The 26,856-nt window shown below is 40.1% G+C and overlaps 1 protein-coding gene across 1 annotated transcript in view; it reads left to right on the top strand.

Annotated features, from left to right (window-relative positions):
* The first annotated feature begins 7,814 nt into the window (after positions 1–7,814).
* TBX18 (T-box transcription factor 18) overlaps positions 7,815–26,856 on the top strand; it is a 29,301-nt gene continuing 10,259 nt past the window's right edge. Inside the window, exons 1-6 of the mRNA XM_066254218.1 lie at positions 7,815–8,357; positions 9,484–9,688; positions 11,826–11,927; positions 14,921–15,092; positions 22,671–22,838; positions 26,150–26,214. Of these exons, the coding sequence (XP_066110315.1) occupies positions 8,060–8,357; positions 9,484–9,688; positions 11,826–11,927; positions 14,921–15,092; positions 22,671–22,838; positions 26,150–26,214 (1,010 nt within the window). The 5' untranslated portion in view covers positions 7,815–8,059. The remainder of the gene's footprint in view (positions 8,358–9,483; positions 9,689–11,825; positions 11,928–14,920; positions 15,093–22,670; positions 22,839–26,149; positions 26,215–26,856) is intronic.

Below are 26,856 nucleotides of genomic sequence, written 5' to 3'. Positions count from 1 at the left end.
ATTATAAATGTTAAGCAGGGTAGGAGGCTGGGAGCAGAATGGCCTGGGAAGGTCAGGTTGGGAACTTTCTATGTTTCTAAAACATAGAAAAAGAGGAAATCAGAATTTTCCCTGGCACTTTTCTTGTTCTTAAATGTCTGTGAATAGATTTTAAAAGAAGAAGAAGAAGAAACTGAGAGTCCTATCTGAGCTTCAGGGATTTCTCTCCACCTACCTATTTGGAGGCCTCCAATAATGAAAGCTCAAGTACTTACAGCGCCATATAGATCCAGTGGTCAAACGCTTGGCCAGGACTAGCCTTCACTAAGGCAAGAACTGAAGAAGAGAAAGCCTACACAGGCGACCACTCAACAATTGATCACAAATGGAACTCAATGCATGACTAAATAAAACTTATGTCTGGGAAGAGTACATGTGCTGTTATTTTGCATTACCACCGCCCCCTCCCAAAAAGTAAATGATATTCTAATACAGCACAGCTGAGATAAACCTTGTGCGGGAGTGTTTTGTTTTGTTTTGTTTTTTTCCTGTGCCTCAACAAAGAAAATCTGAGGTTGGTTTTCTTGATATGAACCCACAGCGACCTTACCTGTAATCACCTGCCCCACTCTTAGGGTATTGAAACAAGTATATATTTGTTTAAACTCCTTTTTGACCAGGACCATTCACATAACTTGCTTCTAACATTTCTCCAAATAAACTGAAACAAGAGAGCTGTGACTCTTAAAATCCACAAATTAAAATTAAATTTAAAGATACCACAGGGGGCTTCTGTTAGAAAATTGGAGGGATTATTTAAAAATAACTTTGTAGGTTTAAAGGAAGATACCTTGGCATTAGAAAGTTCTTGGTATCCGTTGATAATACTGAATATGTAATATTAAATTATGATTGTAATCAAAACATAGTTTCAGGATGTTAAATAAAATATATTAAATACAATATTTTGATGGGGAATAGATAAGAAAGTAGTGGGAAATTTTTCTCAAGAGCAGATTGAATTGGTGAGGTTTTGATATTTGCCTGGTCCAAATCTTAGTTTGGTGGGTTTTATATGGGCCCCAAGCTGGCTTTGCTCAAGTTGACATCTCTGCTTCTTCAGAGCGGGAACTCAATAAATGCAGCACTCTCTGCTGACCAGCAACTTCTGTGTTGTGAGTAATCCTTTGCCAGTAGATGGTCTGATGTCCTTTTCAGTATACCAGCTGGGAAATTAAAAGAAAAAAATATTTGCCTCTCCACATATTTATTTTTATTTGTTGTTTTTTTTCTTTATTTCTGAGACATAAAGATGAGTTTTTTCTCTTAGACTCCTAAACCACAAACATCTCCAAAAAAACATATATTTCAAAAATTAAATCTACAGATGTAATACATACTGTGAACCCTATAAAATGCGTTTACAATGCTGACTTAAAGAAAGAAATTTATAACTTTCATATGTACCTTCCTTGTGCAATAGGCAACTGCCATATGTTTCCGACTTCCATAATTCCGTTTTTCTTGGACATCTGTAGCAGGTAGTGAGTGCTTCTTAAAGTACATTTTATGTAATTTGAGAAGGAACCCTCACCAAAGACTAAAGGTTAATATAAAAAAGCACAGTCTTTCTAGAAATGCTAGTTATTCTAAATTTACATCACCAATTATGCATAGAGTGAGACAGTTTTTTTCCCTCCCTCTTTCTTCATGAGACTGAATTTGGAAATGCAGTAATTCAGAAATGCAGTATTGTATGTGCTGAAAATTCTTTACAAGCAACATTTCCACACTAGCTAAATATTTTGGTAGAGTAACTCTTATTACTGTTCTTTAGTCTATTGCTTGAATATTCTCATTTGGCTCTTTCTGAAAACTCAGGTTGGAGGTATATTCCAGTAAGATTATTTTGAGACAAAGTTTAGTGTTTTTATATAGAAAAATGGAGGGGGGGGGCCCTAAGCTCCTCCACTTTTTATTTATCTTAATTATTTGTGATATGCCTCTTAAAGAATGGGAGAGTTATCACAAAAGTAAAAACAAAACAAAACCAAGTCATGAAGAAAAGGCATAGTTTGTTGTCAATATTTTTGCCCATGTGTTTAAATTCAGGGTGCATTCCTAATGCTAATGCTATTTTTCAATAGCTCCCTTCTTTTTGTCCAGTTCCAGTGCTAACTTTAAATTCATCTGTTAAAAGTCCTTTCATTCAGCTGAAACTAAAATGCCTCATCTGTCAGTACAAAAATATGAATAAATTCGAGCCACATTCTTCATTGTTTATACTTTCAGCAGATTATATAAATGTGCACAGAATTTCCACTGTTTAAGAACTGTTGGTATCTACAGATGTGAAATACGAGAGCAGGCCCAATTTACAGCCAATTAGAGGGTGTAATGATTTTTATAAAAAGCTAAGCACCATACCTAGTGATTCTTAAGTGGAGCCTAAATAGGGGCACTTAGTTGCATTTTTAGTTCATTTTATTCAACCAGTAGGCTTAAGATAGTATTTGAGTATAAGGGAAAACAGCACTAGATATTTAAATCAAAGAATATAAAGTTGCATATTTTAACACAATTTAAATATATTATACAGTAGAAGTTTATTTAAACACTCATTTAACTATGTAGAGAATATTATTTAATATCCCTATTAATTGTCTCAGTGTGATTTATGTTGGAATCGACTTATGCAACATTGGTATCAGCAATGTCCACCTACCCATCTTTGGGTATTCATTAACATCTGGTGTTACTTCCATTACCTCCTTCAAGACATCTTTTAATTGGATCAGGTATTACTGATAACCACTAGTGTGGCCTTCTTGAACATTTCTATTATTAACCTCTAACTGTAGAACCGTTTGTGAGAGAAACGCGGGTCAGTGAATGAGGAATTAATAGAAGGCTGCGGGTTTTCACGCACTGGGTGAAGAATGACTGCAACGTTATCTGGAGGCAGAGCAGGTACTGCTGGGAATTGGACATGAGTGGGGAAGCTCATTCGCTCAGCTGAGTGAGTTTTCTTCTGAACACTTCGCAGATTCATCGCTTCCTTGCCGCCCCTCGAATCAGAGGCCCCTTCCCTTTCTCGCCTCTTTTCCTTCCCCACGTCGGAGAACTCCAAGGTGGGGCGAGGGAGGTACGAAGGAAATCTCACCTTCAAAGTGCTCTGCCCTTTGGCTCTCCCCAAACCTCGCACCTCCCCCAAGACCCGGTAAGAAATAAACATTGATTGAAAAATCAGCACTAGAGGAGAGCTTCTCTGGGCCAGAACCGAATTGAGGCGCTCCAGAGCCCCGAAGAGCTTTTCGGTGGGCCGCTACCCGAGTTATTTTGTAGGGGGACTCGGTCGCAGCTCGGATAACAGTCTGGAAGAGACTGGTTGTTGGAAGAGAAGGAGAGTCGACAGTCGCCAGCACGTGGGAAGACGCTGTCTGGCTGTGCGAATCCGCAGCAGAAGCGTGCGGCGGAGAACTGCGGTTCTGGATCGCTGTCTACAGGGGGCTTCGGTTTGCAGCTGCAGCCGGCCATCGGCAGGGAGGAAGCCGAGCGCGCAGCCGTCCGATTTACTCCCGTAGCCTTTGTAAATTTCTACAGGCTATAAGTTATTGTTTTTATTAACCCATATGAGAAAGGCGAGAACAGTATGTATAGATAGAAGAGAGGGGAAAAGGGTAGGAGAAGGAAAGGCGGCGAGAGGGAGCCCCAGCCCGCAAGCACAGCGCTGCCCTGGGGCTCAACGCGGCTTTGGGTGTCCACGGCCCCCTACCTAGGATGTGGCTCCTTCCCCGATCAAATTCCGAAGTAACGCCGCCAATATGTACCTGTGCTTGGACTGGGTCCTTGCTCACCTCCATCTCCCCGTCTATTTCTGTATGTCTCACCGGGCTAATCTTTTAGCTCCCAATAAGCGTCTGTCTATGCGTGGGAAGAAGCCTAGACCTTGCCCGTTTGGAAATTCCGGGACGACCTGGTCCGCCTCAAGCTCAGGGGCCAAGAGCAGACTCGTGCGCGCCAGGGCTTATCTCCTTGTGTCAGGTCTTGCGTCTGGGAAGTCGAACCTAAAGGTTAAAAACTCTTTCCGCGATTGTCAAGTATAAAAGAAAAAAAAAGTCTATTTAGGGGATGAAATCCTAACGCGTATGATTTTTTATATTTAGAAATAAACAATTGCTTATAAGGACAATACAATTAGCATATGTCAGGTAATTTGGAATAGCAAGCTCTCCAACAGGCACTGGGCTGAGAAAGCACAGCGGGGGGTGGCAGAGGATGCACTTTAAAAAAGGATCTTTTGAACTGTCCAATTTTAAACTGCACCAAGTAGAATGTGGAAGAGGAACCGGATATGCTTTTTAAAAACTCCCCCACTCCTCACAGTTAGTTTTGCTTTCTGGCTGCATATGGATTTATTCACGAGGTACCATTCTTCCAGACCTGGACCAGTAAGGCTTTTCTGCCCTGCCCTTCCACCCAAGTAGCTGAGACACACTCTGATCAAGTTCTTCCCTGGGTGACTTTTATTTGAAATGGAGCCGGGCTAGTCTTGCCAGAGGCCTGACAGTTTAATTCAGTTTTAATTGTTTCCTTAACGTAGCTCATACTGAGAGAAGACGTTTTCTCTCAAAGTGACGTGAGGCACGCGCTGACCGGTACATGCGCCCTCAGCCACATTTACACGCGCGCAGGTGCACACACGCGCACCCACACGCACACGCACACACAGACACGTGCACACCCGCGCACGCGCCGAGCTTTTCTCCTGCCAGTTCGCGTTCTGTCCCTGCTCCCTTTGCTCTCTCGACTTGCAATGCGGAGGGCCCTGGCTCAGCCCCTGCACACACGTGCCACGCTCTTGAGAAAACGCCTTGTTAGGTCGATGGCTTTGCCTTCACGCCAAATGCCAAGATTCCGCCCGCTTGCAGTCTCCGACCTTCTTTCCCTCCTGCTCGCGGGAAAGGTTTGGCGCCCCTCCTTCCGGAGCGAAGGTCGGGTTGCGGTGAGGTCTGAGACCCTCCGCTTTGCCCGCGGGGCAGCTGGTCCCGCTGGGTCCCCGGGAGCCTGGGCCAGATTCAACCCCAGCCTCAGGAGCCGAGCGGCGGTGCAGATCCATCACGCTGGTTCGCAAACTCCAGCCTGGACCTTGACTAAGGCGAGCCGCTCCTTCGTCCTGCTCTCAGCGCCCAGTGTACACCTGGATTATTTCTAAGGGACACATCCTATCTGACACCGTGTGTGTCAGCGAGGCTGGGCTTTCCAGCTTGGGGTCTATATGGACACAAATGTCCGGGCGTTTGCGCATTCCGAGGTCTGCGCCCCTCGTTGCCCCGGGTAAAGGCAAAAGAAGTGGTGGAGGCACAGAAAAGGCCTTGGCCTGTGTGATCTTGAGAAGGTCCTGCAGGCCAGTACAGTCTCTTCTATGGCAGTTGAGCTGCGGGGAGTACAAATGGACAAGAACCTGTCTACCAAGTTAGCTTCGCCTCCGGAAACCGAGTCAGTCCCTGGCGGCCGCGGGTTTCTGCGGACCAGCAGCTCCTCCTTCCCTTGCCGCGGGGCCAGAGCAGGCCTGCGCCTCCTCCCCTGGGCCTCAGCGCCTCCAAGTCTCCGGAGCCTCAAGAGCGGCTCGCGGGAGCCATGGGTCGTTCCAGCTTCGGGTCTATGAGATCCTGGGCCTAGAGCGGGGCCCTGCGTCCCGCCGGCTGCTGACACTGGCCACAGCCGCCTCTGCGCGCACTGCTCCGGGGACGGACGTCCGCACGAGCTGTGCGAATCCTCCGCCCTCTTCTTAACCCACTCCCACTCCCGGGCCAAGCCCTTCAGGCGTCCTCCGCTCTCGAGACCCTGGCCCACGCTCGACCAGGCTTCCGAAACCCAGTTTGGGCTTCCTCCGAAGGCTGTAATACCCGCCTGGGCATCGCCGAGCTCCGAGGTTCTCGGGTTATCTGCAAGGCTTCTCTTTTCCTTTTCTCTTTTTCTTTCTTTCTTTCTTTCTTTCTTTCTTTCTTTCTTTCTTTCTTTCTTTCTTTCTTTCTTTCTTTCTTTCTCTTTCTTTCTTTCTTTCTCTCTCTCTCTCTCTCTCTTTCTTTCCTCCCTCCCTCCCTCCCTCCCTCCCTCCCTCCCTCCCTCCCTCCCTCCCTCCCTCTCTCTCTCTCTCTCTCTCTCTTTCTTTCTTTCTTTCTTTCTTTCTTTCTTTCTTTCTTTCTTTCTTTCTTTCTTTAACAAATGCAAAACAACCCCTCCCTGTTGAATCCATCTCTCAAGCGTTTAAAAGGGCCTCTTCAGCAAGAGTGTTACAGAGTTGTTTTTGACCCTGAGGCCGTCGGACCTCACCCGGCGGCGGGTCCTTGATGCTTCTTGGCACCGCCTGCACGGGTTCCCGCTCTCCCGGGTGTCTTGGAGGAGCCGCGCGAACCCCGAACTTCGGTAAAAAGAGCACAGTGGCGAAAGCACTTTCTCAATCGCCCTACTGAAAGCTTAGAAGTCAGAGATAATAGGGCAGCCAACAGTTGTGGGGGTTACATTGAGCTAGAGAGAGGAAAAACAATCCTTTGTCGTCTATTCTATTTTATATAAAAGATTTAAGACTAATATGCATCATTAATTTTATTCCACAAGAGATTTGCTCTACTCACACCACAACCTTTTTTTGTTAATCCTGACAAAAAGTCGAGTTGAAATTATAAAACTGTACAGATATATGTTCAGCATTATTTGTTTGAAAAGCGTTGTTCTTTCTAAAAATTTTGTTTTAAAGAAACAAGTTGGCTCTTTAAAAGCCTGTGGGGGGAAATGGCCAACTGTCAAAAGCAAGGCAAATATGAAGTTGGGGTAAATCACAGACATTTAAAAACACGACAATGGGAAATTTTATTGCATCTTAAAATTTATTTCACTGTGCGAAATTTTTAGGGGTTTTAAAACTAAGTCCTCATCATTAAAGACATACAGAATTTAAATTCCACGACCTACATTTTCAACTATCAGGCTTATAAGAAAAGTTTAAGTCTCCAAGAAAGGGTTTCCTTTTACCCACTAGTTCATGGGGGGCTGAGTTTATTTTATCCTCCTAAATATAAAGGATTTAAATATGTTAATTCCCACCCCGCCCTCCCAAGAAAAAAATCACTGTACAAATATCCACAAACAAAAAATAAGCAAGCCTAATGCAATGCCAGGTGCAGAGTGGACGCAGGAATATTTAAATGAGAAAAGATGGGCCTGGTGGATGTGAACTCTCCCTGCTTTTGTAAATGCTCTGAGTTGTAGCAATATCAAGTGATAAGGGAGTTTAAGGTTTCTTAAAATATTCTTGATAGTTTAACTTGGTAATCATCCGATTTAAAGCCAGAAACAGCTTCAGCGGTTCTAGGTCCTGGTGAGGAAAGCTGGAGACTGGAACTGGACTGGGCTGGAGGAAGCGAGGAGATGAAGAAGCAAGGAGACAGACCCGGCCCAGCTCCTGGGGTTGGCACGTCTAAGCCAGACGGCGGCGCTTTTCACTCTAGGTTTTTTGCAACCTTGTAAGGAAGTGGGCGCGGGCTGCCCGGAGTCGGCGCCTTCTGATTGGCCGACCTTCTCGGTGATTGACAGGGCTCCGTACTCCTCCCCCGCCGCTTTATTGACACTAATGAGCAAGTTCTTCCCACCGCTCTCCTGACTGGAAGTGCTGACAGATCAAGGCAACAAATTTCAATTACAATCCCTAATTTGTGTCCGCAGAGTGTTTTTTACCCATGTTATTCCTCTTTGGCGCATCAGTCGAGGCAGATCTTGGAACAGCAGGAAGAGGTGGAAGGGGTGGGAGCGAAGGAGTACATCAGTGAGAGAGCGCGCGCGAGAGACCGAGGAAAGGAAAGTTGGCGGCCGCACCGCTGGTTCCTCGGATCCCAACACAAGCGAGAAAGAGGAAACGACAATTTTACTTTTGCCCGTGGCGGGGAAGGGGGGCAGATCTTGGCCTGTGGAAGGCCCTAAGAGTCGTTCAAAGTTTTTAGTGGGAGAAAGAGAGCGAGTGTGAGCGCGAGCCCGCGTGAGTGTATATGAGCGAGAGGCGGGCGGGCGCCGGGCGGCGGGGATGGCGGAGAAGCGGAGGGGCTCGCCGTGCAGCATGCTAAGCCTTAAGGCGCACGCCTTCTCCGTGGAGGCGCTGATCGGCGCAGAGAAGCAGCAACAGCTTCAGAAGAAGCGGCGAAAGCTGGGCGCGGAAGAGGCGGCCGGGGCGGTAGATGACGGTGGCTGTTGCCGCGGCGGCGAAAAGGGCTCCTCTGACGGAGACGAAGGCGCTGCGCTCCCGCCGCCGGCTGGGGCGGCATCCGGGCCCGCCCGGAGCTGCGCGGACCTGGAGCTGAGCTGCGGCTCCCGGGGAGCCGCGGGTGAGTCGGCCCCTTTCCACCCAAGTTCGCGGCGCGTCCCCTCCTGGGTCGCGCGGGCCGCGGAGAACCTGGACTTTTGCAAGCCGTGGGCGTGCGCGAGCGGGGTGTTCCTGCGCGCCGCTAGCGCATTAACCTTGAGTGTCGGGGCGCAAACCTCTCCGTCGCCCTGGTTGCTTTCGCCGTGCAGCTCGTGTCACTCTCCAGACGGTTAGAACGCCGCTCCCAGCCTCGCTCCTCGGGCTGCCGCCGCCCGCTCGGCGATCCGCGCCCTCTGCGGCTGCTGTTTGCCGCTCCCCGCCGCGCACATCTGTGCTTTCCGCCTCACTCGGGGTGCCAGCCGATGGGTGCTCCTTTTTCTTTCCTACTTTTTCTTTCCTAGTTTTTAGAAGCACGGAGGTGGAGGGAGCGACGGCATGCCCCCCCCCTCGCCCCCCAACCGGAACAAATGCCCTAAAGCATTTGGGCAAACCAGGAAGAGGGCGGTGTGTTTGCTAACGTGGTTTCCCGAGGGGTAGCCGAACCGCTTCCCTTCCCTTCAGCTCGCGATCCCCGCTGCCAAGGCGGCCAACGACCTCGGGCTTGCTTTTCGCGCTCTCCTCGGCCCTTAGCTGTTTGACTAAGAAGCTCAGGCCGACCCGGGAGTTGGGCGCGAGCGGAGTATGAAATGTTTCTAGTGGATGCCTGCGGCCCAGCCCAAACCCAGGCGCTTCGGACTAGGGGCTTTCGCTGTGTGCGCTCGGGGGCGCGGGGTGTGTCGGGGTCTGCGCTGGGGACCTGAACGCGGGAACCCAGCTCAGGCTCCACTGGGCACGCATTCCAGACCCCGGTGCAAAACTTATTTTGGGGCCTTGACCGCTCTGAGACTGGGAGGTTGGGTGGACTCGGCCCGCGTGCTTCTGGAGGACTTAGGGACTTTGGGACGAGGGGCCCTACTTGAGCGTCGAGCGTCCTGTGGTGTTAAGTGCCGGAGACCTGTTTGTTAGAAGGACCCGATGACAGGAAAGTTTCCCCTTTTCTCCTGGTCCCTTACTTCTTCTCCCCAGCCTCTCTCTCGAAGTCAGTCTCCCGTTTAAGATTCTCGACTTGGGCCCTCACGGGTTACCCCTCTCTACTTTTTGCTGCCCAGGAGGTTGTGAGGACAGCTTCCTGCAGGGCGCTTCCCCACTGGCGTCCCCCGGAGGCTCCCGGAAGGGCTCCCCGGCGCCCGCCCTGGCCAGGCCCGGGACCCCGCTGCCCTCGCCGCAGGCCCCGCGTGTGGATCTGCAGGGAGCTGAGCTCTGGAAGCGCTTCCACGAGATCGGCACGGAGATGATCATCACCAAGGCAGGCAGGTAAAGCACGAGCTGGCGCGAATGGCCCCCAGCCCTGGCCTCACCGCATCCTTAGGTGGGTTAGGAAGAGGGGTCTCTGGTTAACTTTTTCGTATACACAGGACATGGCCTCGGTAGTGGTTCACTTTTGAGGTTGTCTTTGCCTACCTACTCTGGAGTGCAGTCGGTGAGGGGAATAGTCCGGCCGCTCTCTTTTTGGATGCTCAAGAGAAAATCACCGCCACCGCCAATATGGTAGCTGTTTCGATTGATACTCTGCGTGTAGGGTAGTTACAGATTCGTGGTCATATTTACATCTGTCCAGGCATCTATTTAGTCCCTAGTTATCACTTTTGGTACTATGGAACAGAATACACCCCTCTCTTCTCCCTGACTTAAACAAAAAAAAAAAGCAGTTTACTCTAGCAAACTATAGCTTTTTTCAGATTTGATACCTACATATTGGTTCTTTATCAAAAGATTTTCTTGCATTGTGAGAACGTGGTGTGTTGCGCTATTTTGATATTAGGCTAGGATGAAAATTTACTAGAATCCCCGGTTATACGTGCTTAATTCCTGCAAAAATGGTTGCCCTGATTTTTAAAAACCCACTTTGTAAACCCAGAGTTACATAATTTAACATTATTTCTTTTTTTACTAAATGAAATCTAACACATTAGTCTAACTTTGCTGAAATACTATAAAAAATTGTAAGGAGTTATATCCGCTTTTTGAAAGTGAAATTTGCACATCCTTCATTTAATAAAATAAATGATTTTTTTGGTTAAATCATATTAATTTGAAGCAGGCACAGAAATATATTCATTTTAAAGTTTTTAGTTCATTTAGTACAGTGAAATCTATGAATAATATCTTCCTTAAAAGGAATGTAAAAAGCACACACAACTCTTTCAGGGAGTACACATGGCGAAAACCTGGATAGCATAAAAGTATCCGAACTTATTAGAAATTACAAAAACATATTTTATTGAATCCATATGCTACCTTCTACATTTTCACAGAGCTATTATTAATGATCCAAATTCAGTCTTCAACAACACAAAGCAACAGTTGTCTTATAAAGGATGTAGTTAAAGACCTTTACTCTTTATCTTACAGGTGCACTGAAATAACACTAAAACAGCCAGCATATTAAACTGTTCTCATGCCTAGTAAGGAATAATGGACTTTCTTTTTGTGCAAGAGGTCTTTAATGGTATTATTGTTATAGAAAAAAATTGTAAATAACTGTACTAAAATTTGTGTTATATGGTAAATTAGCAAAAATTAGATTAACTGAAAAGGTCCTAGACATCAATCATTAAAGTTTTTTCTTAAAGAAAGAACTACTCTATTTTTTTTTATATACAGTAATTTGCTATTGTATTCCTTGCTACTGTGTGCTTTAAAAAAAGATAGGTGCATTTAGGTTAGCATCTCTTATGATATGATTTTCTGGGGAGCCAAGAGAAATTTGGATTTTCATTTGTCTTAAATAGCAATGTTTTGAGTAACTGTGGTTAAATAAGAAAGTATTTTCAGGTTATGGTGGGGGAAGGAATGGTTTTGTAAATATACATTGTGTTTAGTTTCTGCTTTCAATAAAGAAGTTTTACTATACCTTTCAAATTTAGAGCAACTTTTGCACTTCACCTTTACCATGCTGCAGACAGGAAGTCTTGTCTCAATAAAGAACATATTGTTTGGTTATAGCATGGCACATTGGCTCCTTGTGGTTTTTTATAACCCTTTTAAAATTTCACATTATAATATATTTTATCACTTTTAGGAATTCAAGTTTTCTATTTCTACCATTTGGAATATTTTGTTATTTGTATTAAAGTAAATATGCTTATTGATTTTTAGAAAGTGCTTCCTTTAGTGCATTTACTCCTTCAGTGTATAAAATTCTTTTGCTCTTAGCTTTACTGACATTTCAATAAACACAGGATCCAAGTATAGGGTATAACCAATTACATTTAAAAGCCTCAGTTTTTTTTATGTCCTGTGTTCTGATTCTTGAATTAAATTATCAGTCAATGCTAAAAATTTGTTTGTGTGAAAAATACAGACTCTAGAGATTTCTTTTCCTTAAGCACGTGTAGTCATAAACAAAAACAAACCCCAAACCCTTTTTCCTGCCCTGCCTCGTACATAGGCGCATGTTCCCAGCCATGAGAGTGAAGATCTCAGGATTAGATCCTCACCAGCAGTATTACATTGCCATGGATATTGTGCCAGTGGACAACAAAAGATACAGGTACGCTGATTGGATGGATAAGGAGGAGAAGAAAACACTTGAATTTTACAGTCTATGTTGCTTTGATCTATGACTATGATGTTTGTTTCCAAAAACCTGTAGAATTCGCACATCTGTAATCCAGTATCCTTCATGTCCAGTAGCTCAGAGGATGCCTTCTCATACAGTAAATGTGGAAACTTAATGTATTGTTTTGCTTTTCATCGACACAGAAATATCTTTAAGTATTGAGGAGTTTTAATAGGGGCCAGTTTAGTGTTACTAAACCAAGTGTGTCTTTTATATTGATTCTCATTTTGATTAGAATTTTGAGAGGAAATGTTAAATAAAATTTCTACATATACATAATACTTAATGAAATGTTTTGTTTTCCTTGTGGTTGTTACCTTTAAATAAATTTTCTTTATCTGGGTACATTTAAAATTGTATCTGTGTGCAGGCTCTTCCCTTTAATTTGAGAAAATGAAGATTTTTCATAATTCAGAAAAATAAAACCTCATAATTCATTACAATTTTCAGATCTTTAAACTAATTATGAATTAATTATCTTAGTGTTTTTTTTTTTTTTTTGCTTGGTAGTTTAAAAATCTGTAGTACTTAGATTTTGAAGAGAATATATTTATATAGACATCAAGTAAAGTTGAAAAAGATACACATTCTTCAATATCAAGCCAACCTTTACTCTTTTACTTCTGCAAGTAAGCAAATCAATAATTTTAAATGATGATGCTTTTTTATTTTTCTGAGGAGTTAAAAATGCTAACAGTTAAAGAAAGAGATTTTGAGTGGAAAACCAGAAAATGCTGCTCTAAGTTGTTGTTTTCTTTGTTTTTGTTATATATATATATATATATATATATATATATATATATATATATGAACACCAAGAGCATTTAAGTTTTTTAGTGAAATCAAATTTGTTTTTTTACCGCTTTTTAAAATTTAGAGAGTTGCTTTTTGGAAACAGATTTATAGTGTCAAAGTATACAGATTTAATTAGTACAGGCACATATGGAATACTAAAAATCGGTAATAAAAAGGACAGTTTTATTATTTTTGTTTGTGTATAACTTATATTACTTATTTTAATTAAATAACTCATTAGGAAGTTTTGCTGAAATTATCTACTGCATGACAGAAGTTAGAAGGCATTGAAGTTTACTTTTTAAGTGTGCTTGGTTTTGTGGTGAGGAAGAGAATGTAGTTCTTAATGAGCCTAGAAATTATTTCTTTCTTTTTTAAGTTTGTCTCATATTTCTTTCTCCAAATCTCTTCCATATATTTTAGATGGTTTGTTTTACCTAACTGATTCTTATCATTTTCACAGAAAACAAGAACAATTTCAAATATTAGTATTAAGATGCCAGATTTCAAATGATTAAATCGTAAAACAAATTTGCTTTCACTTATATTGCTTCTCAAGAAATTTGTGTTTAGTATTTGTTTTTAGGATGTTTCAGGAAGAATATGTAGCATGCAACATTTACTCTCTTAGTGGGTGTGGATTTTTGAACTATTCGATGTGCACACTTTTTTAAGGTTTTGATAGAGCATATTGCTGTATTTTGGTAATAACTCTTTATCCATAGTGCAGTATATATATTCTCTGTTATCAGAGAGTGGTATTTGGTCAAGTTAAAAATAATTGTGACTTATTAGAATGTAAAATTAATATTCACAAACTCCTGTGCACTTAGGAGCTTATTTATTGAAATTATACTACAAAATAAGGGACTTTTAAAAAACTGTTTTTAATTTTGTGATAATGTATTTTACCCAAGAAAAAGAATGAAAGAATAGAAGCCATATTGAGCTGAAAGTAGAGTGAAATTTGTGATGATAGTTGAAACTGAGGGTCTCACCAGAGATATTATGAAAATGTTTCATGCTGTTTTAAAAAAAAATATGTGTACTACACAGGTAGTTTTCTCTGAGATTTTGTAAATTGTTGCTTTACATTGTTGGTCATATTTTACAACACAAATGAGAGAAAAACATCTAATTATACACAGTAATTTCATTTTCTGTCTTTTTTCTAAGTCATTCATTGACATGCTGGTTTCTAGTGTTTGAATTAGTGTATTTTAAGTTAACCCTTATAAATAATAATCTGAATGTAGGATAAAATATTATGATTCTCTTACATTTACATTGTGATTTAAATGTATTATTCTGAGTCAATATTTTTGATACATATAAACAAAAAGACTAGGATGTTTTGTCTCTTAATTAGGAGAGTAATATTAATTAGATATACCATAATTATCAAAGCTTGATTTATATTTTAACTAGTAGTATTTAAAAACTATTTACAGAGTTTTCTTAAAACAGTCAAGAAAGAGAAATACAGGAGATAAAATCCTACATTTTATGATTATACAAACTTTAAAAATTAAACATTTTATTTTCTTAATCAATAGAGTAATAGGATTAGAAAATTCTAAATAATGGGTAAAACCTTTTTTTGGTATGAAACTAAAGTTTACTGAAACTTCTCACGGTCTTGCCTTTCTGCCATCTGTCCCATCATCAACTTGCACATAAGCCTAAAATGGGAAGTGATAATGGAAGTGGGGCACTTTTAAATATAACTCTCAAGTAGTTCTGAGATTTACTTAAAGGTGAACTTGACAACTTAATATTTTGTCATGTCAATTGACTATCCAGATGAAAAATGGAAAATATCAGACAGAATACAGACAGAACGTCTAACATGAATAGGTGTGATTCACAGAAATCAGTATACTTGCATTTATGGTGGTGATAGTATGCATGTTTTCACTAAACCCCTAACACACCACTCTGAGTGGTCAGGAGACCACGGCAGCCTCAGAGAGTTCTTTAAAAGTTGTTGAAATTTTATTTTATATGCATTTGATGTAAAGAGCAAATCATTGTATTTTAGACTTAAAAATTTTTTTTTTGGTTCTACTGAGTTGGAAATTCCAAAAAAAGCAATAGTCCACATATTGAACTTTGTCATTGCCTTCTAGGTATGTTTACCACAGTTCTAAATGGATGGTAGCTGGAAACGCTGACTCCCCTGTGCCACCCCGGGTGTATATTCATCCAGATTCGCCTGCCTCAGGGGAGACCTGGATGAGACAAGTGATCAGTTTCGACAAGCTAAAGCTCACCAACAATGAACTGGATGACCAAGGCCATGTGAGTAGATGATGACTTTCATAATTCTCCATCCACCCTTGCATGAAACACCCGTATATACTGTGCTGGACTGAAGGAAATAAACTTTTCTCAGATCATACTATTACTCACCTGGTTGATCAGCATGAACCTAAGCTGTACAAAATCAAGATGATCTTTGCATTGGAGACTGTGCCTGGGGCTGGAGTATCCTATGAAGCGTTTAATAGAGTAAAACTAGATACTGCAGTTTGTATTGGAATGAAAGGACCCCAGACAGACTGTTTAGGCAAAACATTTGTTGAAATCCCAAGAGGTGCTAATTGTTATACTTGAATATGAGTATAGTTGGATTAGCTGGAATAATGAGTTATTGTGTCCTGCCTCCATCCAGCTCTTTTCCCAGCTGAGGCTCATTGCTTCTCAATAATGTTCCATTCTCAAGCTCCTAATTGTTTTGTAATGACATCTAATGTGTCAAAATATGTTACAATAATCATTTCTTTTAGTCTTAAAAACTGCTGAAATATGATATGTAAGTCCGAGTCAGCCATTTCAATAATATAGTCATTTTAACACCTTATTAATTTTTATGCAGCATGTTCATAGGCAAGGTTTCTACATTATTTTACTAAGTCAGTCTGGATACATGCTGATTTCTGTTCAAAGCTAACATTTCTATTAGGTTTCTGTTATTTGAGAGGGTTTTGATTGATGCAGGATTAAAGTGCGTTTTAACAAGTACATCATACATAAAATGAATACCAACTAGTTCATTTCTGAAAGGGGCAACTTAGAGATAGCATATTTATGAGCAAATCTTTTTCAAACAAAAATGCAAACTGTCATAAACTAGAGGTACTGTGATGACAGGATATGATTTGCAAGTTGCTAAACAATAACTTAAGCGCCTTGGCCTGATAGTTCGGTTGGTTAGAACTTTGTCCTGAAGCACAGAGGTTTTGGGTTCAATCTCTGGTCAGGGCACATAGAGGAACAGATCAATTTTCCTGTCTCGTTCTTCCCCTTCTCTCTCTAAAAGAAAAAAAGAAAGAGAGAGAGAGAAAGAAAGAAAGCACAAGAGAGAGAAAGAAAGAAAGAAAGAAAGAAAGAAAAGAAAAGAAAACAGAAAAAAAAGAAAGATTCCCAATAACTTTAGCAATTAATCTTAATGAAAACATTCAAGTATAAGTTTCATCATGGTATGGACACAGTATCTAGAATGTAAGATGCATCTCTCACTTGTTTTAAAACAGAATTCAAATGGCAGCATAGTAGATTTCATCTCTGAATCCAACTTTATGCCTTATATTTCTAAATCTTAGTACATTCTTTTTTTTTCTTTTTCTTTTTTGTTGATACAGTCAGGTTGTACCAATTATTTTTCACTTCACTTCAGTGAAACAACACTAGTTACTTCTGTCTCACTGAGGGAGCTGACTGGGATGCATTGCTAGCATGTCCATTGGGAGATCTTTTATTCTTTTTGGAATAGAAGATTTAAAAAACAAATGACAGGAAGTATTACTTGTTATAAAAAAGCTTAAATATAATCTACTTCTCTGCATTCAACAGTTTGACAATATAGTGTCACCCCAATAAATTCAATAAAAAAGAATAAAAACAGTTTGAGAATATATTTTTTAAAGAGATAATTGGGTCTAAAAACAATATATTATCATAGGTAAGGTACAAACTTCTTTTAAAAATTTAAATTGATATAGTCATCTTACAATTCTGATTCTTTCAGATAAGATTGCTGGCTTTATATCTAATATCTGACATCTGTATAATACTAGATATAGATCTAGTAATTTATGTGATTTTAAGTTTATAAATTTACTCGACTTTATTTAAAAACAGTACTCTCTAGAGAAACAGAAACAATAAGGTGTATATAAAAATATATAGGGAGATTTATTTTAAGGAATTGAGTCATGCAATTTTCTGGGCTGGTAGGTTTAAAATCTGCATTGGTAGGTGGGCAGGCTAGAGACCCAGGAAAGAGCTGAGGTTATAGCTTGAGTCTGAAGGCAGACTGGGGGTAGAATTTCCTCTTCCTCAGGGTCCCTCAGTCTTTTTCTCTTAATGGCCTTCAACTGAATGGATAAAACCCACCCAAAATATGGAGGGGAATCTACTTACTCAAAGTGTACCAATTTAAATGTTAAGTTTATCTAACAAATACCTTCATGACAACATCCAGAGTGGTGTTTGACTAAATATATTTATAGCTACCATGGCCTAGCCAAGTTGACACATAAAATTAATTATCACAAAGCGTTTGTTTAAAACACAAAAGAATACAAAGTGAAACTCAGTCATTTATAACTAAATAATTATTATATTTTACTATTAGGAAAAACAAAAACATAGCAGAAAATAGGAAAAAATCCATAAAAGTCTGTGTCATCTACCAGTGAAATTTTCCTTATAAGGTTGTGGTAGATGTTGTACTTTAATAAAGGGAAGTAATTAATATGTGTGGGGAACAGGGAGAGAAAGATGTGTTTCTGTGCATTTTGGAAGCAAGTAAATTGCCTTCTCAAATGGTAGAAATGTATTCAACAATTGATACTAGATGGAAAGTATAGGAGGGAAAACGCTCTTTTTTGTTATTTATTTAAAAAACATATTGTTGAAGACTTTGAAAAATGTAGTACAAGATAAAAAACCATAGTCTCTGCCTTTGGTGATCTTCTAGCCTAGATGGGGAGAGCAGACACCCACAGAGATCATCTGTCAGCTCAGAGAGGTACAGATGCCACATTATTATTCTAGCTAGAAGAGACTGCGGAGGCTTTATGAAGAAAGTAGATTGTCTGTTGTATTTATTTGCTCAGTTTAGTGACCTTAAATGAGTTTAGGTTAGAGATTAGGAATTTGTTTCTTATTCTATTATTGATGTGATTCAGGTCTAGGAAGATAGTAGTACCATTATGGTGGAATTTTCTAATTCATTAGTCCCTTGCCTCATGCAGAGACCTTGCAGGGGTCGTCAAACTTTTTATAAAAACCGCCCACTTTTGCAGTGCTGGTAGACCTGGTCCCTACCCCCCACTAATGGGCGTTCCAGCTTTCATGATGGGCCAATCGTGGCTCTGTTTGGTTGCACGGTAGGGACCAGGTTGACCGGCACTGCAAAAGTGGGTGGTTTTTATAAAAAGTTTGACGACCCCTGCCAGGGATTCACCCCTCTGCCCTTATATGGTTGAAGTCCTCTCGCCCAGTTGTAAAGAAAGTGATATCAGTCTCTAACTAATCAAGCTGTAGACTCAAATGAGAAATGATTTTCTAATTTTTTTCTAAGTTGCTTTCTTAATTTTTGTTCTTTCAGTTCCCAGTTTTACTCTTCTAAAGATGTGCAGGTGTTCAACATAGTGACTTGAGAACTCCATGTAGATTTGAAACTTTTATTGAACCCAGAGTGATTGCAAGAATCATTCTGCCAGGGCTGTGACTAGACCTATCTGCATGAGATCTGTGATTGTGTTACTGTGGTTTTCCCCAGAGTGACTTTTCATCTTTCCAAATACTAGGGATTGTTTAGAGAAGAATATTGGTGAGAATCTAGAGTGGAAATATCCCACTGCTCCACAGCTAATCTTTAAATGTTGCGAAGATTATAGTCCTTACTTGCTCTTTGGGGAGTCTATAGTAGGCTTTATGTTGGATGGTATACAAGCCGAGACTGGTCCTTGGGCTACCCATGTGTAGGTGGTTAGCATGCCTGGGTAGGGTATTTCCTTCTCACCATGTGCATGTTTCCCTATTCACCTGGAATTTGCTGCCTGGAGGGAAATATTTAGATGAGTATTTTTCGGAAGAATCAGAAGACATTTAGCAAGTGCACCTTAATCCTTGGCAGGACTTGTACCCACAGTGCTAGGGAGCTTTGGAAGAAGGCACTGCCAGGCAGCCACAGCCAGGCAGCCACAGCCAGGGTACCTGGGAAAGGGTCTGTTTTCCCAGCTACTGAGGATTCAGTGCTCCCACAGCACCCTAGCTCTAAGTTAGCCCTCACCCTCTTCTCCTTCTGCTTGGGAATACGGTGGGAAGCAAGATATACAGGGGGGATTGATGAGATCTCCTTGATGGAATGAACTTGCAACAGTTTAGAGGTTCAACACATTCATGTTTGTGAGAAAGTCACTGTGGCTCTCTAAGGCTTTTGTTCTCATGGGTTACGTTGAAATGAGAGGTTTTTGAATGAACCAAATGAGCTGATGAACGTGAAAGTAAATATTTGTAAGTAGTACTTTATATACAATGTCAAGCCTGAAGAAAAACCTAGGTTGTCTTGTTATGGAGCTTGCAACTTGGTGTTAGTGTTATCGACCCCTACCATTTAATGTTGAGTCAATATTTTGTATCAACAAAAATACAGGGAGCCAGATTTTTGTTATCTGCATTTCCTTGGTGCTTTGCTGAACTTGTTCCAGCACTGGCATTTAGATCATCTAGAAATTTCCAGAGTCAGCAGGTAGTGTTTCCCTACTGGGCTGTTTTATAAGGCACAGCTGGCATGTCTGTCAAACTACAGGCACTTTAGGCCAGGGGTAGTCAACCCTTTTATACCTACCGCCCACTTTTGTATCTCTGTTAGTAGTAAAATTTTCTAACTGCCCACTGGCTCCACAGTAATGGTGATTTATAAAGTAGGGAAGTAACTTTACTTTATAAAATTTATAAAGCAGAGTTACAGCAAGTTAAAGCATATAATAATAATTACTTACCAAGTACTTTATGTCGGATTTTTGCTAAGTTTGTCAGAATAAATCTTTATAAAACAACTTACTATAGTTAAATCTATCTTTTTATTTATATTTTGGTTGCTCTGCTATTGCCCACCATGAAAGCTGGAACGCCCACTAGTGGGCAGTAGGGACCGGGTTGACTACCACTGCTTTAGGCCCATCAGATCAGAAATGACTAATATCATGCTTCGTTTGACTCTAGCCTTTAAAGTTGGAAAAACATGTATTAACTTGCAAAGCTGCACTCTATTATGGACATAGGCCCATGTGATATCTGTGCTCCTAGATAATGCCAAAAAGGAAAGAAATCCTCCATCTAAACAGAACAGGGAGCATGGAACATGCAGATCAGATGTAATTATTTGAGTTTCAGTGATGGGCATTATCGTTGTGGTCTCCTGGTTTACAAGGCCAGTGTTCTCCTTGCTCTTCTTGTTCTTTTAAATAAGCAAAATGTTATTGACCACTCATCACGGGAAGTTTGGTATTTTGTTAAAAATCAGTTAATGCTATGTTATAAAGAAGAACTGAGGCTTGTTTAGCATTCCCCCCCCCCAAATTTCCAGGGATATATTAAATATCTATAGATAATATTGAAAATAATTTTGCTTCACTAATCTTCAGATTATTATTGGCATTTGTCCTTTAATGTGCAGACATAGGCATATAGAGGCACGCATCAGCTATTGCTGTACCCTACCTCACTATACCTTAGCTTAAGTCATTTTGAAAATTCGGTAAGGATATAGACAAATAAATATATGTAGCTATGTGGAGGAATGTGCTTGAGACAACGAAGACTTCGTAAAGCAAGAACCTCCTTTTCATTGACTGGTAAACAGAAACTCAGATAGTGTTTGTGTTCTTCATTTCAAGTCAGTTCATTCTAGTCTCCTAAAATTAACTATGTATGTATTTATTATTTGTTTTATGTGAAGTAGCATTCTCCAGTTTTTCTTCTGCTCTGGAAGTTGCTGACCATTAGAATCATTAGAATTAAATCTTGCTTCTGTGTTTTTCAGACTTTTTGCCTGACTCACAGCCAGACATACATTTTATGTTATGACCTAGTATGCTTTCACATGCAGAAAACGGTTTTGTGAAAAAAAAAACACAAAACTTATCCTTACTAAAAGCAGCACAGTCTGTTTTCTGCTTTATTTCATAATTTTATTTATTTAAAAATATTGACGATAGCAACCTTTTAAGTTAATTTTGTGAATCACTCATGGGTTACTGAAATTCTGTCCTTTTTTTAAACTTGGATAGAGACTTTCCCAGAGGTTGCCAGGCATGTGTGTGCCCCAGGGGATGATGAGGAATGCCATACCCTCTCTCCTTTCCTCATACTTATTCTGCCTCCCCCTCAAGCATGTCTGCTATCCAGACATTTTCTCCAGTAAGACAAAGGACATTCTAGGGTAAAAGTAAAAAACAAAACTAACCACCACGCTGGTTGTTATCAGAGTGTAAAGACATCCTCTTGTAATTGCAATGCACTCTCTGGGTAGAAGGCTATTTGTATTTGGGCTGACCAAAGATTCTGATTTGTCATATTAAACTACCTGATCCTGAAAAACATAAGACAAGTCAACTACTATTTTTCTAAGACTTTTATTAAAGCATTCTCCTCCAAACTCCTAACAATCCAAAACCCGAATTCAAATCATATTGCTCAGGAAAGATAGAGGTTTGTTAATGAAACTTATTAATGAATATTTGAATGGAGTTCACCCTATTGGGTGAGTCTATTTCTTTACCTCACCTCCTCAACCTTGAAAGCATAAAACATAAAGAAAAAGAAAATTATCCCTTAATCCCATCATTCAGAGATGATCACTGTTTATATCTTTGTATGGGTCCTTAATACTGTCTATTTTTATATAGTTGTGGTAAGTTTATAAACAACTTGGATCCTTTTTTTTTATCATGTAAGATATGAAAAGAAGCATTTCATTATGTGGTTAAAAATGTCCTAAACAGCATTAGTAATGGCTGAATAATACCTTATCTAGTTGTGTTGTCTTTCATTAACTAACAAATCTACTCACGTGAGTGGTTATAGCTTTTCCACTGTTACAACTGGTGCACTGCACATCTTTGTACATGAAATGCCTTTCTGGATTTTGAATATTTCCTTAGGATAAATTCTCATAAGTGGAATCATTGGGTTGAAGGTAGTTGAAGTATATTATCAGGTTCCCCAGCAGAGTCTGAGAGTGCCAGGTTTTCTATCCTCGGGTGTCTGGGTTTCGGAGGCTTTGCTGTGATGGAGTTATGGACACTGGGATCACCATACAAACCCAAGACTTCATGAGCCACATGTAAGGCAGACCCTGGGGTAGCTTTAAAATTCCCTTTGCCCCTGAGTAGACATGTTGCAGCCATTTACAGAAGAAGAATGTTCTCTGAAGAAAACCTTGGTGTGCAAATACTTATTTTTTTAAGGGATGGGTGTGGTGGAATTTAAATAATCACTTCAATCTCGCTTTTGGTTTTATTGGTTTGGACTCTCTTGTTGCATTCAGCTCATTTTAAGTAAAATACTTGTGAATTTATTTTTATATTTTTAGAAACAGAACACTAGATGTTAAGTTCACATGGCTGTACATGGGGTTTCACTTATATAATGATTTTTTAAAAAATTTTTGTGCACATTTTACAAATAACTTTCTAGCCCCCCCTTCTCCAGTTTTGATATGCTTTATTACCTTGGCATTTCTGCATTTTTTGGAAATTTTTATTTCCAATTAGAATTTCTTTTACATATTAAATATTTAGCTATGGTGTTGAGATTGGGCAGAGGTTCCTGATAAATTTGGCTTTTCTTTCCTTGACATAGATTATTCTTCATTCTATGCACAAATACCAACCACGTGTCCATGTCATTCGTAAAGACTGTGGAGATGATCTTTCTCCCATCAAGCCTGTGCCATCCGGGGAGGGAGTGAAAGCATTCTCCTTTCCAGAAACTGTCTTCACAACTGTCACAGCCTATCAGAATCAGCAGGTATTGTTCCCGGAATTGGTATCTTTGCAGACTTTTCATTTCATAGGTATATAGCAGGTTAGCTATCCTTTTTACTGTATCTAAACATTATGAATTGTCATAAAGCATTTGTCATATGTGATGTCCAAGGTGTATATATTGTAGTAAAAGTTCTTTACCCGTGATTCTCTAAGTAAAGCCACTCTAGTGAGGATTTTTTTTAGACAAGAATGTGTCTCAGGACTGACAGTGTAGGTTTACTTTCCACTTTGAGATAGTGAATTATGATGTCATAGTAAAATTATAAAGTGTGTGTATTGCCCAGGAAATAGACATGTGGAATATGAAAAGAGAACTGTATCATAGAACATGGGATTTGGTTTACTTTATTTTAAAACTACAATCCATGTATTATAAGAAATATCTCAGAATTACTTAGTCTTTATAGTCTTTCTATAAGAAAAAAGGGCTGTTTCTTTCAAGATATACTTTGTTATAGAATGTGATACATATAGCTTGAGAGATGAGCAATTGTGGAATAATCCTATTCTAAAATTGGAAATAATTTGAGAAATGAAATATTTCTTGTCTATATAGATAAACGTATATTTATTTTTAAAGCTGTGCCAAGTAGGTGGATAATTAAATCAAGCCAATTATTTAATCCACAAAATTCTGGCCAGTTTTCATAAGAAATAAGGATGTAGTTGAGGCTGATGTGGTCTGAGGTACATTTTATTAAAAATTTCAGTTGTCAGCAGATTTAAGTCTCCATTCCTCTTTAAGTTTATATACATCTCAGTTAAAAATTTTAAGACTTTATAATCTCTCTGTTGCGGTTTCTGTTCTTTTAAAGGAGATGTAGATCCTGTCCCATGCGACCTCCTTTAAGGCTGAGAGGCTCATCCGCTCTCAGCTGTGTGGAGACACGAGTCCCACGGCTGGAGCTGCCCTGTCCTCTCACATTCCCAGTGTCATGCTTTTATACAGGCTTTCAGGAAGTAACAAAAAATTAACCTTTAGAAGGGGTGGAGATAATATGGAAGAGATAGTCTTAAAATATGGTAGGTGCAGAAAATGAATTTTTTAAAAGGAAAATGTAATGCATGAGGAGAAAAAGCAGAGTCTTTAAGTACCTTTCAAACAACCTGATTTATCTTCCTTTTGTCTCTGCCTTTTTCTCTTTCTTGAACACAGAAATTAACTGTTTTAAATATGCTATTTTTCTCCTGGCCTCTGTGATACAGTAAGAGGGTAATTGATAATGATAAAATGCAATCTTGTTCATTTTTAAACTTCCCAGTTACTATTTTGAAGAACTTATGGAAATTTGGTAAGCAGCCTAGCCTGCTGGTTAACAGCATGGGTCTAGAGCCTGGGGTCCCAACCCAGTTCTACCACCAAGAAACCTTATGATCATAGGAAACTTAAGCCCCAGTTTAAAAGAAAACATAAAGTTGGGATAATAACTACATAGAAGTTGCTATAAGGATTAAACACAATAATAGGCATAAAACTTGAGTACGGCATACATGGTATGCACTGAATAGATGAGATGTCAGTAATGAAAATAGTAATCATGCTATATAGCTCTGTTTAGACAAGGCACTATTATATAAATCTGTACTCTTTTTAAAAAATACTATTTTAAATAAATATTTAAGTTATTTAATGCTTTTACAACATTATTTAATGAACAGAGAATTGAACCATAATGAATTACCATAAAGAATTACTTTGGCCCTGGCCAGTTGGCCCAGGGGTAGAATGTCGCCCAACCTGTGGATGTCCTGGGTTTGATTCCTGGTCAGGGCACACAGGAGAAGCACCCATCTTTTTCTCCACTGCTCCCTCTCCTCTCGTGCTCTCTCTCTCTTCCTTTCCTGAAGCCATGGCTCTATTAGAGTGAGTTGGCCCCAGGCGCTGAGGATGGCTCTATGGCCTCCACCTCAGGCATGAAGAAGAGCTCAATTGTTTAGCAATGGAGCAACACCCCAGATGGGCAATGCATTGCTTCCTAGTGGGCTTGCCAGGTGGATTCCGGCCAGGGCTCATGTGGGAGTCTGTCTCTGCCTCCTCTCCTCTTAATGAATTAAAAAGAAAAGAAAAGAAAAGAAAGAATTTCTTTAATGAATGAGTGGCAGACACAGTAAATTCATTATCAGAGCCTTACATTATATCATCTACAATGTAGTTTTATCCACACACTAAAACCCTGTCATGTGGAATTCATGTATCAGGTATAAATGGCTGATGGGAAAATGGATGAGAACAAGCACAGGGGTATTGGAGGTGGATTTCCAAAGATGCCTTTCTTTGCCTTAGTGTTATCCACAGTGTTTGTCCTCAACCAAAATGGTATAATCAGAAGTATGTTAATTAACTATAGAGTCCACTAAACCAAGGAACTTAGGACATAAAGCATGATGTGCTTCTTACAAAATCTTCACCTCTGGGTGAAGTGAAGATGGGGAAAGAAAAGATGGGGATGTTTGTTTACTTGTTCTAATTTCAAGATGATATAATGTTTTTAATGGAGATGATTAGGCTATTTGTAAAAAAAATTTTCCCCAAATTTTGGGGTCTTAGTGGGCAAAAAGCTAACTCTGAGTCAACAAATTAGAAAATTAAATAAAATTAAAACATTTATTTCTACTACATGTATAAGGTTTAATCCTATTAGAACCTTCGAATAGGAGTTACCTCTGGATAGGCATCATTGTAGTACTCTGGCGAGGTCAGAATTCCACAGATAAAAGAAGAACAAAGAAAAGTTTCAGATGAGAGTCATAAAGATGGTTCAAGGAGAGACAGGAAAACACAGAAGCAATACAGTAAAGGAGCGTATTTTGCCCAACTCTGAAGAAGAAAAGGATATGTAGGAACTTAACAACATTCAAGCATATAAATGGCTGTTAAGTTGAAGTTGGACATTAGCTGTTTCCCATCACCCCTATTGTAAGAGAAACGACTAACCCATATGGCAGAGTTAAAGGGAAGAACTTTAGTTCAGAGATATTGAAAAACAAAGGGCAAGTTATCAACTGGCTATTCAGAATCTCTTTCTTTTGGCCTATGAAAAGCAAAGGAAACTTTATTTACAGAGCTTGAATTAGATGTGGGGGGAATGTCTTTTCCATAGCAGATAAATGCCTGGATGATTTCTGAAATTTTCTTCTACGTAGCTTTGCTGAGAAGTGAGAGAGGAACATAATAGAATCTTCTGACACTTAATTTTGCAATTATTTGTAGTTCTTCCATCATTTCCATTTTTAATAACCTTACTTGACACTTATAATAAGATCTGAAGTGATTTTTTTCCTACTCTGCAGATTACTCGCTTGAAGATAGATAGGAATCCATTTGCCAAAGGCTTCCGAGACTCTGGGCGTAACAGGTAAGTGTTAGTGAGAACATTTTGACTGTGATAAATTTATTTGATTGTTTTTATTGTGAATTGTCCATCACAAATTTTTCATTACAAAGTAAACAGTTAAATTTACTGACATGATTTTGAAATCATTTCTGATGAGGATTTAAAAAATGTGTTTGTATACTGGGGCCTTGGTTATAACTTATTTTTAGGTGCAGTGTTGTGTGTGCTTGCCCATTCTTTTTTTTTTTCTTTATATTTTTCTGAAGTGAGAAGTGGGGAGGCAGACAGACAGACTCCCACATGCACCTGACCAGGATTCACCTGGCATGTCCACTAGGGGGCGATGCTCTGCCCATCTGGGGCCCTTGCTCCATTGCAATGGAATCATTCTAGTGCCTGAGGCAGAGGGCACCCAGCCATCCTCAGCGCTCAACTTTGCTCCAGTGGAGCCTTGGCTGCAAGAGAAGAGAGATATAGAGAGAAAGGAGAGAGAAGAGTGGAGAGACAGATGGGTGCCTCTCCTGTGTGCCTTGTTCAGGAATCAAACCCGGGACTTCCACACACTGGATGATGTTCTACCGCTGAGCCAACCGGCCAGGGCCTTGTTGTGGCATGCCCATTCTTTTTTTTTTTTTTTTTTCTGAAGCTAGAAATGGGATAGAC

The sequence above is a fragment of the Saccopteryx bilineata genome, chromosome 1, assembly GCF_036850765.1.
Source record: "Saccopteryx bilineata isolate mSacBil1 chromosome 1, mSacBil1_pri_phased_curated, whole genome shotgun sequence".
NCBI lineage: Eukaryota > Metazoa > Chordata > Mammalia > Chiroptera > Emballonuridae > Saccopteryx > Saccopteryx bilineata.
This window is presented reverse-complemented; position numbering and strand designations above follow the sequence as displayed.